Source organism: Hoplias malabaricus, chromosome 13 (genome assembly GCF_029633855.1).
Source record: "Hoplias malabaricus isolate fHopMal1 chromosome 13, fHopMal1.hap1, whole genome shotgun sequence".
NCBI classification, from domain to species: Eukaryota; Metazoa; Chordata; class Actinopteri; order Characiformes; family Erythrinidae; genus Hoplias; species Hoplias malabaricus.
Window position 1 is genome coordinate 24,515,866 of NC_089812.1, and position 11,096 is coordinate 24,526,961.

At 41.0% G+C, this 11,096-nt stretch overlaps 1 protein-coding gene across 1 annotated transcript; it reads left to right on the forward strand.

Annotated features, from left to right (window-relative positions):
- The first annotated feature begins 381 nt into the window (after positions 1-381).
- On the forward strand, positions 382-10,770 carry gfap (glial fibrillary acidic protein). The gene is made up of 9 exons (XM_066642092.1): positions 382-905; positions 4,238-4,298; positions 4,432-4,527; positions 4,649-4,810; positions 5,526-5,651; positions 6,101-6,321; positions 7,348-7,391; positions 7,539-7,624; positions 8,059-10,770. The coding sequence occupies exons 1-9, from the start codon at positions 418-420 to the stop codon at positions 8,098-8,100; spliced, it is 1,326 nt and encodes a 441-aa protein (XP_066498189.1). The 5' UTR covers positions 382-417; the 3' UTR covers positions 8,101-10,770.
- Positions 10,771-11,096: the final 326 nt, after the last annotated feature.

Genomic DNA, 11,096 nt, shown 5'->3' on the forward strand with positions numbered 1-11,096 from the left:
GAACTATTCCCAGCACAGTTTGTTGCACACACACACCCTGTTCAACACACTTTCTCTCTCTCACTCTCTCTCTGTCCCACACAGTCTCTTGTTCCTAACGCTCAGTCCTTCCTCTGAACTTTCTCTCTGCCCTCTCTTACTGCCCTGTACCCACTGACTCTCAGTTTTTCTTATCTCTCACTGTCCCACACTTGCTTAGTCTCTCTCTCCCCCACCTACTTTTTACACCCACTTTTCTCTCTCTCTGTCGTGTCTCTTTTCCCCCCTCCATCCCACTCTTTCTCTCTCTCTCCCTCTGCCCTCTCCCAGTTCTCTACCCCTTCTACTCCTCCCTTCACACACGCCCTCTCGCTCTCTCCAAATCTATAAAAGCCCCCCCATCCCCTCTTGTCCACCTCATTTCTCTGCACTCTGATCATGGAAAGCCAGAGGGTCGTCTCCTCATACCGAAGGCGCTTTGGCCCTCAGGGGTCCGGGGGGTCTCCAGTGCAGTTGTCCAGCCGATTGAGTGGAGGACGAATGTCCCTTCACAGTGCACCACGTCTCCTGACCATGTCCACCACCAGCGCCCCGTCTCCTTCTCGCCTGTCCCTGGACTTCTCGACTGACTCGCTGCTGAAGGCTCAGTACCGTGAGACCCGCACCAACGAAAAGGTGGAGATGATGGGGCTGAACGACCGCTTCGCCAGCTACATCGAGAAGGTGCGCTTCCTGGAGCAGCAGAACAAGCTGCTGGTGGCTGAGCTCAACCAGCTCCGGGGCAAAGAGCCCAGCCGCCTGGGTGACATCTACCAGGACGAGCTGCGAGAGCTGCGCAGACAGGTGGATGGCCTCAATGCAGGCAAGGCCCGGCTCGAGATTGAGAGAGACAACCTCGCCACTGACCTTGCCACAGTCAAACAGAGGTGAGGACAGAGTATTGGATAACGCCCACTCCCCTCTCTGATCCACATTGTAGCGTTGTCTTTGTTAAAACTGATGATTGTTAGCGGATTAGTTAGTGTTGAGACTAGAGAGCCACATAGTATCAAAAATGTACTAATTCGTCAGTACTATAGCAAACATTTCTTCTTACTTCCAATGCTTTCCAATCTGCCATTTTAGAAATAGACTGCGAAAAACTGTTAGTGGTTTATATTTTTCCATAAATTAATCTCCAGCTCTTCTCTCAACTCGCTCAGATCTTATTCAGAGATTTGTTAAGGCCTGGCAATGAAAAGAACACTATTTCTTTCTCACTGTAAATTTCAAAAAAAGTTAAAGTAAAATAAACTTTGCAGAATAGAATTTTTCTGCTCGACACAAGAAAATTAAGGAAGCATTCATTAAACACAGCCATCCACGATGGTTTGGTGTGAAAAGCTCAGTCCTAGTGAAAGTACCAAGTCAGAAATGTTCACTGTGATTGTGATAGGAACCAGACATCTTTAGAGCTTTTATATTAAAGAAATATGAAAGGTTTCGGATTAGGTTTTAGCACAAGATAATTGTGTAAGGTGTTAGAATGGGGGCAACAATGCAGTATCCCGAGCTGTGCTTCTAATACCACTTCCAAATACCATTTTAAATCATTCTGAACACCTGCTTAAAAGAAGAAAGAAGAAGAGAGGAAGAAACTGCAGAATAAGGATGAGAATCAACTGGTAAATAATGGTGAATTAACTGCTATGTGGACTACAGTACACCACTCACTTCTGGAAAAGAAACTAAGCTTAGTTCTTTTATACAGAACCATACAGTATTTGATACAGTAAACTGTTGGGCAGCAGCCTCCACAGTTAATAACAAAATGTAGTCACATTGTGTACATATTTAGAGAAACTGTATGCTTTAGTACAAATAGCTTGTGGTAAAATTTCGAGAGCAGTTTAACAAGTAAAGAGTGCAGTTGCAGGACCTCGAAGCACCAGAGGAGTGGACAGATGGGAGGATCACTAAAGAATCCTTTAGCAGTGAGGCCACAGAAATGCATCTATTCAAACCCAGCTCAGTGAATAGGTTAGAAGTTGCCAGGGTAACGCTGCTTTGAGAGCAGCAGTGTATAGGCTGGATTTAAGTTCAGCAGTAAATCTGGATGCTCTGAGAAAGTCTGTGTGGATTTATAACTAAGTAATTGCACTTGAGAAGTTTTCATCTGTCCGTTTATTCATTCATTAATTTATTGATTCATTTTACATTTTCAAGCCTGAGTCTGAAACTTTGCCCCTCCTCATTCCAGAGGTGGGTACTGTGGGGGTAGTGAGAGGACACAATAGCCCCTCAACAAAGCCCCCCAAACCCCCACCTTGCAGATGTCTTGTTGTCCCGGCAACACATCCCATATTTTAGGCAAATGACTCCCAAACAATTGCCACCGCTGACTCACAGTGGGTGTATTAGCGTTAGCCACACACTCCAACCATCTCTTAAAATGTTCTCACGCTCGACACGGAAGATGCAGAAGAACACAAAGATGTTTTAGGCTTCATTTATGGTGGCTATCCTTCTCTGCACTAAATAAAGCAATATTTTGCCTCAAAATAAATACATATTTTCTCCCATAGCCACAAATGAGGTGAATCTACCACAGTGTGCTTTGTGTTTGAGGTTTACACAGCTGTAGTGGAGGCACCATGGTGCAGCAGGTTAGTGTCGCAGTCACACAGCTCCAGGGACCTGGAGGTTGTGCGTTCGAGTCCCGCTCCGGGTGACTGTCTGTGAGGAGTTGGTGTGTTCTCCCTGTGTCTGTGTGGGTTTCCTCCGGGTGCTCCGGTTTCCTCCCACAGTCCAAAAACACACGTTGGTAGGTAGATTGGCGACTCAAAAGTGTCTGTAGGTGTCAATGAATATGTGAGTGTGTGTCGGCCTTTGAAGGACTGGTGCCCCCTCCAGGGTGTGTTCCTGCCTTGTGCCCATTGATTCTGGGTTGGCTCCGGACCCACTGCTACCGTGAACTATATAAGTGGTTACAGAGAATGAATGAAGTGGCCTTAGGCTTTTGAGCTGCTGCTCCAGAGCATCTTATTCTGCTGCTTGCTTGGACATGTGTTAGTATGTCATTAGTTCCATTCTGATTGGGTTTCCTCATCTCTGCCTGTGTGTGTGCACTTCTGGGCAGTGGGTGTAATCTGCCCCCTTGTTAACGCTAAACTTTTCTGGCAAAGCAGGCACTTCTTTGCCATGTTACAGAAATAAACACAAGACTATGAAGAAAGGCAGCATAGACGAATACATGTTACACGTTTGAGCCAGTAGTGGCTCTAGGGAAATGCCTTGAATGTTTGCGAAAGTATACCTAAGCCTGTTTTGCTTATTTCCTGATCAGATTAATCAGTTTCAAAAAAAGTGTTGCGTTCCAATGTATAAAAGTGTGTTTACTTGTGTATAGTGTGTGTGAGAAGGTGTGTACTCCATACATCATCCTCTGGAGAACACTGGCGGCAGTGGTGACTCACTGTGTGAGAGTGGAGGACTAATGATGTGCTAATGTCTCATTCAATCTGACACACACACACACACACTAATCTTCTCACATCAGAACGCTGTTCTGCACCTGCTCCTCACACCAGCCATTAACACACATCAGGTTCTTACACAAACACACACACACACACACACACACACACCCCAAAACCTGTTGATTTAACACATGTGGAATCAATGCTGAGTGTTTGTTTGAGAGGAACTGTCTTTACAGTTGTGTGCAACAGCTTGGGCGTTTTCCAAGTGAAACTAAGCATTTGTCGTCTTCACAGAGCACACTTCTACACTTTTTCATTTAAATACAATTGAATAGAAAATGTGGCCTCAGTAAGAATTATTGAAATTTAGTTTTTTATACGTTTTAACAGAATGTCAAATACAGCACAAAATGACAGGAAGCTCTTAGTTTATTATAATTATAAATTATAACAGCATAAGGCTGTATCTTGTGGTATAATGTGCATTTAAACAAAATGGTAACATTACAGAACATGGACATCATGGAAAATTGATTTAGTCATATTTTTCCAGTTGAAAATTGTGATTATTGTAATAAGACTATTTCAAAGAGGCCTGTGTACTTCTCAGCTTTAGCAGTTCACATGTGGAAACCAAGCTGTAAAAACAGCCCATTTTCAGATCACTGCTTTTCCAAGTCATTTTCCCATTTCTATTAAAAAGCCATGCAGGAGATGATGTAATTAATATTGTTTAGGTAATGTTTACGCATGTCAAGTAGAGGGTGTAAACAGGATTGTTTACTACTGTATTACAGACTTCAAGATGAGATTGCGTTGAGACAAGAGGCTGACAACAACCTGAATGCTTTCAAACAAGTGAGTGACACTGATACTACCCCCCCCCCCCACACACACACACGTACACATATGAACTATGCAGAATATAATCCTTGGATCTGTGAATCTCTCTCATTCTCTCTCTCTCTGTCTCTGTGTCTGTCTCTCTCAGGATGTGGATGAGGCGGCTCTAAACAGGGTGCAGTTGGAGAGGAAGATTGAAGCTCTACAGGATGAGATAAACTTCCTGAAGAAAGTCCATGAGGAGGTACACTGTCTCTGTCTTGTCACCCCTTCCCCATTCATTTACATTCTCTCAGTCCATCTGCAACACTTTTTCACAGTGCTAAATAATCACCCCCCTTTTCTCTCTCTCTTTGTCTCTGTAGGAGTTGAGGGAGCTCCAGGAGCAGTTGAGAGCTCAGCAGGTCCATGTGGACGTGGATGTTTCTAAGCCGGACCTGACCGCTGCTCTGAGGGAGATACGAGTTCAGTACGAATCCATGGCCTCATCCAACATGCAGGAGACTGAGGAGTGGTACCGTTCAAAGGTATACACCCATAAACATATAAATATTGATGTAGCTTTTCTGGACACAAGGTCATGCATATGTAACATATTTAGTACACAATTGTAGGCACTCCTGTAATAGAAATAATGAGCCTAAGGTCACCGTTCCAAACGCCAGGTTTGAGCTGAAGGGCTACTTGCCAATGGAGCAGTGGAACCATATTCTCTAGAGTGATGGATTTCTATCCGGTACTTTTTAGACTTGTTTGAGTACTGTTTGTGATTCAGAACAAATCAGAGCCTGTCCTCACCAAAACTGTTACAACTGAATGCAGTCAAATCCACACAATAGTATTCTAACATCTACTGTAAAGCCTTCCCAGAGTAGAAGCTCTAACTGTATTTAAGCCCTTCATTTTAGAAGAAATGTTGGATGGGGTGGTGTCTAAAAACCTTTGGTCATTTAGTATATGTACATATGTCAGCATTTATATGTAATACTGCAATGTTCCATATGTTTCATATAAACCTTTTAAACAGTATTCCTCAATTTTAATCTCAATAATCCAAGAAGAATGGTTTTAGTCGGTTTGTTTTTTTAAACAAATGGGACTCTGAGTGTCTGTGAAAAAGCACTTTACAAAGCCTGGAGTCTTTTATTGGTGCCATCGGTTTGTCCTGTTTTCTCTGGCGCACTTCTTTTCTGTTCTGTTTTGTGACGCTGTCAATCCCAGTAATTATGACTCTCACTCAAGTTTGCAGATCTGACAGACGCAGCCAATCGAAACGCAGAAGCTCTGAGGCAAGCGAAGCAGGAGGCCAATGATTATCGCAGACAGATCCAGGCCCTGACCTGCGACCTGGAGTCCCTCCGTGGAACTGTGAGTCTATTACACTCAGATTCAAACATTTAATGAAGTATAACTAAATCTGCAATGACTATAGAAGAATTGTGAGAGTATATTTCTCAGATGTAAAACATTAAAAAAATAACACTTACTAATGTTAAGTAAAGCTTAAAGCTTTGAAACAGTGAACAGAGTAGAGCTGTGTCTCTCTCCCTCTCCGTCATCATCACTGAACCATAAGAAGCGAGTTTGCAGCAGAACTAATAACTGAAGCTTCACAGCATTAACATCAGATCACAGCATTCACACAAGGGTTCTGTTTAATCAAACCATAGGTGAAACTAAAGAAGCAAACTGCAGTCACCAAACACGTTTTGTTTGATCAACTACACTTCTTTGAAGGAACAGAGAAGCTATACATTTTCATTTGACACTTGTCTTGCCTTTATTCTCTCTCTCTCTCTCTCTCTCTCTCTCTGTAGAATGAGTCTCTGGAGCGGCAGCTGAGGGAGATTGAGGAGCGTTTCTCCATAGAGACAGCAGCGTATCAGGACACTGTGTCTCGTCTGGAGGATGAGATCCAGACGCTGAAGGATGAGATGGCTCGTCACCTGCAGGAGTACCAGGACCTGCTCAATGTTAAGCTGGCCCTGGACGTGGAGATTGCCACCTACAGGAAACTGCTGGAGGGAGAGGAGAGCAGGTGAGAGGAGGAGGAGGGGAGATAGACTGGTTTGAATGTTATGTTCATTTTAGTGTAATTATGTGGTAACACTTTAAATTACAGGCCACTAATTACTGGGTAAGTACATGTACATATAATGTACATATATATTCAGCTGTGTACATATAATGCCTCAATACACAGAAGCTAAACAGTGTAAAATATCTCCTAAGTATATGATGGTGATTATTGTGATAAATCATGTCCTGAACCTAATGAGTACAAAGCACTATGGCACTCTGCTGGTGCCTGTAATGAAAGTAGATGACCATGTCCTTCTCTCTAGGTGCACTATAAGATCTATAATTACATTCAGAACTACAGTGAATTCAAAATAGAAGCTGCATTCCTTATTTATAAAAAAAAATGACAGTAATAATCATTTTCATAAACTGTCATACTTTCAATTCAATTTTGTAATCTACAATTATGCTGAGGGCAACACGGTGGTGCAGCAGGTAGTGTGGTAGTCACACAGCTGCAGGGACCTTGTGGGTTCGAGTCCCGCTCCGGGTGACTGTCTGTGAGAAGTTGGTGTGTTCTCCCTGTGTCCGCGTGGGTTTCCTCCAGGTGCTCCGGTTTCCTCCCACAGTCCAAAAACACGTGTGTATATGTGTGTATAATACACCTCTAGTGTGTATTCCCGCCTTGGGCCCAGTGATTCCAGGTAGGCTCTGGACCCACCGCGACCCTGAACTGGATAAGCGCTTACAGATAACGAATGAATGCAGTAATTATGCTGAGAAGTACAATGGATTTGGAACACAGTTTCGTGCCTTATTTATAAAATGTTTGTAAGATATACTAAGTATTACCCACATATTTCTAGCATCATACCCTTTACTTGCTCACTTACTTAACAGGTGCATACTCTGTATTTACCCAGTAATTAGCGGGCTGTAATTTAAAGTGTTACCAATTTTATTTGCCATTTTATTTATTCATTTACACATAAATGCACATCTTCTAAATGGGTCTTTATGGAAAATTTGTGTGTGTTCTCAGAATCACTGTTCCAGTGCAGAGTTTTGCCAACCTGCAGTTCAGAGGTGAGTGAGAAACCATGGGTAATTGTAGCCATCCAGTGGAACACATCTGTGTATAACCTGAGCTTCTCTGCTGGGAGTGGTTCATCACACCCACAACATCTGGTTAACAGTCATGAAACAATACTTTCTGTCTTTGCTTGGTGCCAGAAACCAGTTTGGATACTAAACTGACCCCAGAAGCTCATGTGAAGAGGAGCATTGTCGTCCGAACTGTGGAAACACGTGATGGAGAGGTAATGATAATGAAAACTAACTTTATTCATAAAGCACTTATTATTAAAATATCAACCTGATATTCTACCACTAATGTGGTACAAACAGGAAAGGAAGAGTCTGAAAAGTAATTCAATGATTTAAATGTATTTATACCAGCAGAGGGCGCTACAAACTTGAACAAATGTTTGAACAGTGAAAATGTTTTTCTTTTCCCTTATAAAATGAAATTTAGTGCACAATTATTTTACAATAATTATAATATACAGTACAATCATTTTCATCATATATAATAATGTATATAATGTCACCTGCATGTGCAATGTTGCATGTTTAAATTTTAAGCTGATTTTCTCAGCATGAACCTTTTGTTAGTGAAAAGTGGTGGTTTCTGCCATGGGGGGCTTCCCTGCTGTCTGCTCTTATTACACTGACACGGGTTTGTCTCTCTCAGATCATAAAAGAATCCACCACGGAGAGGAAGGACATGCCATGACCTCACACCTACACACAGCATCTGGATCTGACCGCAGTGACCAGGACAGGCCTTCAGTCTAACGCTATCACACACTGATTACAGCCTACACAATTCACCCCCCACCACCCCAGCCCACCCCCGCCACTCTGTGAACACGTCAAGGCATGAATGAAGTGAGAATGACCCATGTGATGCTGGTTTTTCGGTGAGAGATTAGTCTCAAAATACTTTACAAATGTGTAAAGGTTAATCCACATATAAAAAACAAATATGTTTCACTGTTCACAAATGAACACATCCCAATCTGTGTCTCACAGTTTGCAATTTGTACAAATACATTTACATTTATAAATACCGGTGGCTTGTTCGGCTGCTGGCCACATTTGTGGATCAGGCTGCATTTGTATTTGGATCGGTTGAAATGCGAGAGGAAAGTCTCAAAATCCAAAAACCCGCCAGAGCAAATTAACAATAAATGCACGTCACGGAAAACACGTGAGTGACTTGATTCACAAACGCAGATTCTACATTTTACAAATACATTTTAAATTCGAGACTTCGACTTTACACATATATTCAATGTAAATTTAAACAAATGTATTTATTTTCACATAAAATTGTGATACATCTATGAAAAACAAAAACATGTGTTTATGAACTGTATTTGTACAAATTGCAGACCGTGAGACACAGAGTGTGATGTGTTCATTTGTGAACAGTGAAACATATTTGTGACTTGTGTTTTATTTGTGGATTAACATTTACGCATTTGTAAAGTATTTTGAGACTAATCTCTCTCCATAGTTTTTCCGCATAAAAGTCAACTCCAGCAGTTTTATTAATCAGAGCTTATTGACCACATTTAAGCTTTAAATGTCCTTTTTACTCAGCAGTTGTCTTTCTATGGTGGAAAACCTGTTGAAGTCCTTTTAAAGCTGGTATGTAGCATTAATAATGACACAGCGTCATTGTTTTGAAGCACAAAAGCTCCCCCTTACAGCGGAGTTCCTAATCCTGAGTGAGTGAGTGGGTGAGTTACAAGCCAGTTCCATGAGAGCATGAAAATCTTGTTACAGTTCTCAGAAGCTTGTATCAGTGCCTGTGTTTATTCAAATAACAAGCCACTACATACTCATATTTTAACTGAATAAAAAGTGTTTTTTTATTAATACAGATTACTCAACATACCATTAACATTGGCTGAATGTATTATATACATAATTCAAGCCCTAATCCAAACCCACTGTGTCCTCTGTTGCTCTTCAGTAATTTACTGTTCACTAACATTTCATTAATTTACAGCAAGACAAAGCTGAATAACACAGTCACCAAAAAAAAACAAAAAAACATTTGACACATTAAGTAACTAGAACAAGGGGCTATGAGAGAGTCAGTAAAGTTCTGAAAGTCCCGAGTTAAAGGGATCACTGGTCAGTTTTTGTTTCTGGTGCAGATGGCTTTGGGAAAAGTAGTTAGTTATGACAAATAATCTAGTTTTTATTAATTGCATGTTATGTTTTTTTCTTTTTTTTTTTTTGTTTTAGAAATGTTGTTTGTCTTGTGAGGATTAGGCAGAGAAATGTAGTCGTGTGTGTGTAAGTGCATGGTCAGTGTGGCAGTGGCGGAGGGTAGCGGTGCTAAAACACAGCTGGTTGTTGGGAAATGGAATAGAAGTCATTAGAGATTGGCTCAGCGAGGTGAAACAGTCAGAGGTGCTATGTGAATGGACATTTCTACATACTTAGCAGCGTTCTCTTTATCTTTTTCTACATAGTCTTAAAGCCCTGTAGTATTTTGGTTCAACGTACAGAACAAAAGACAGGATATTTTTAAATTGATTCAAAATGTGTGCATCATTTTATCTTACACTATGTTGCTAAAAAGTGTCTAGACACTTGCTCATGCAACATTTCTTTCAGAAATCAGTGGGGTGTTTGCTCTTCATTGCTGCAGTAACAGCTATTGTTCTTTACAGTACATGATGGAACATTGCTGTGAGGATTTGATTGCATTAAGCCATGAGAGCCTTGGTTCTCAAAGGTATTGGATACAACATCATTCCAGAGAGCCCAGAGCTCTCTCATAGCCCAGTGCCGGAAGGCTTTATACCCCTCTAGCTGATTCTTGGCATTTGGAATTACAAATGTAGGCTCATATGAGTTCCATTCTGTACTGGATTAGTGATTTCACCAGGGGAGGTGATACATAGTGTACGTTACATGGATAAAATATATTATGCCAACAGTTTTGTCTTCCAATTTAAAGACTTTGGCAATAATTATATTGTTGTAATATATTTTATTAATGTGGAAATGATGTACACATTTAATCAGAATGTATTTGCTGCATCACACACAGCAGGCTTCAAGGCAAGACTGAAATGTACTTTATTAATCAGACAACAGTAATTATGCTAACCATGAAAACTGTCCTGTCGGCTTTAGAGTGGTCGTGTCATTTCTCTAACTCGCCTTTCTGGCAGCTTGTCTGTACAAACAGCGGAGGTTTGTATTGTTCCTGTTGTCTCCCTCGTGTCATTTGTCCTGTGCACCGTACACTAGCTGCTGTTTATTAGAAGTGATGTATACGTTTATAACAGAAGACCTAAACAAAGTAATGAATTGTAGTTCTGTAATTAGTGTTTCGTTCCACTGTTTTGACTAATGTCTGTAATACTAATAAAAGAAATGATTTGTCCTTTGTGTCTTTGTGTGCTTTGTCTTTAAGCATGAAATTGCACATTGAAATATAACTATATTAGCATGTATAGCATGTTTTACCAGGGGTGTTATTAGATATACAGTATTTTCATCATTCAATATCAGACCATTCTGATTCTGATCTGAAGTTCTGCTTATTTTGTGGTGATTGGTAGTCTACACAATCTTCCATTATTGTTTTCAGTCCCATTTTCTCTATTATTTGTTAATAATGTTTTAACCTTATGAAAGTCGATAAATGCATATCCTCGATGTCGTCCATGGCTGTTTGGACTGGAACTGAAAGTAATGAAG

Bases quoted from the DNA above. Each gene is read 5' to 3' on its own strand.
- gfap (XM_066642092.1), top strand. From the start codon at position 418: ATGGAAAGCCAGAGGGTCGTCTCCTCATACCGAAGGCGCTTTGGCCCT. The intron at 4,528-4,648 runs GTACACTGTCTC...TTGTCTCTGTAG, and splicing joins TGAAGAAAGTCCATGAGGAG to GAGTTGAGGGAGCTCCAGGA. The intron at 7,392-7,538 runs GTGAGTGAGAAA...GCTTGGTGCCAG, and splicing joins TGCCAACCTGCAGTTCAGAG to AAACCAGTTTGGATACTAAA.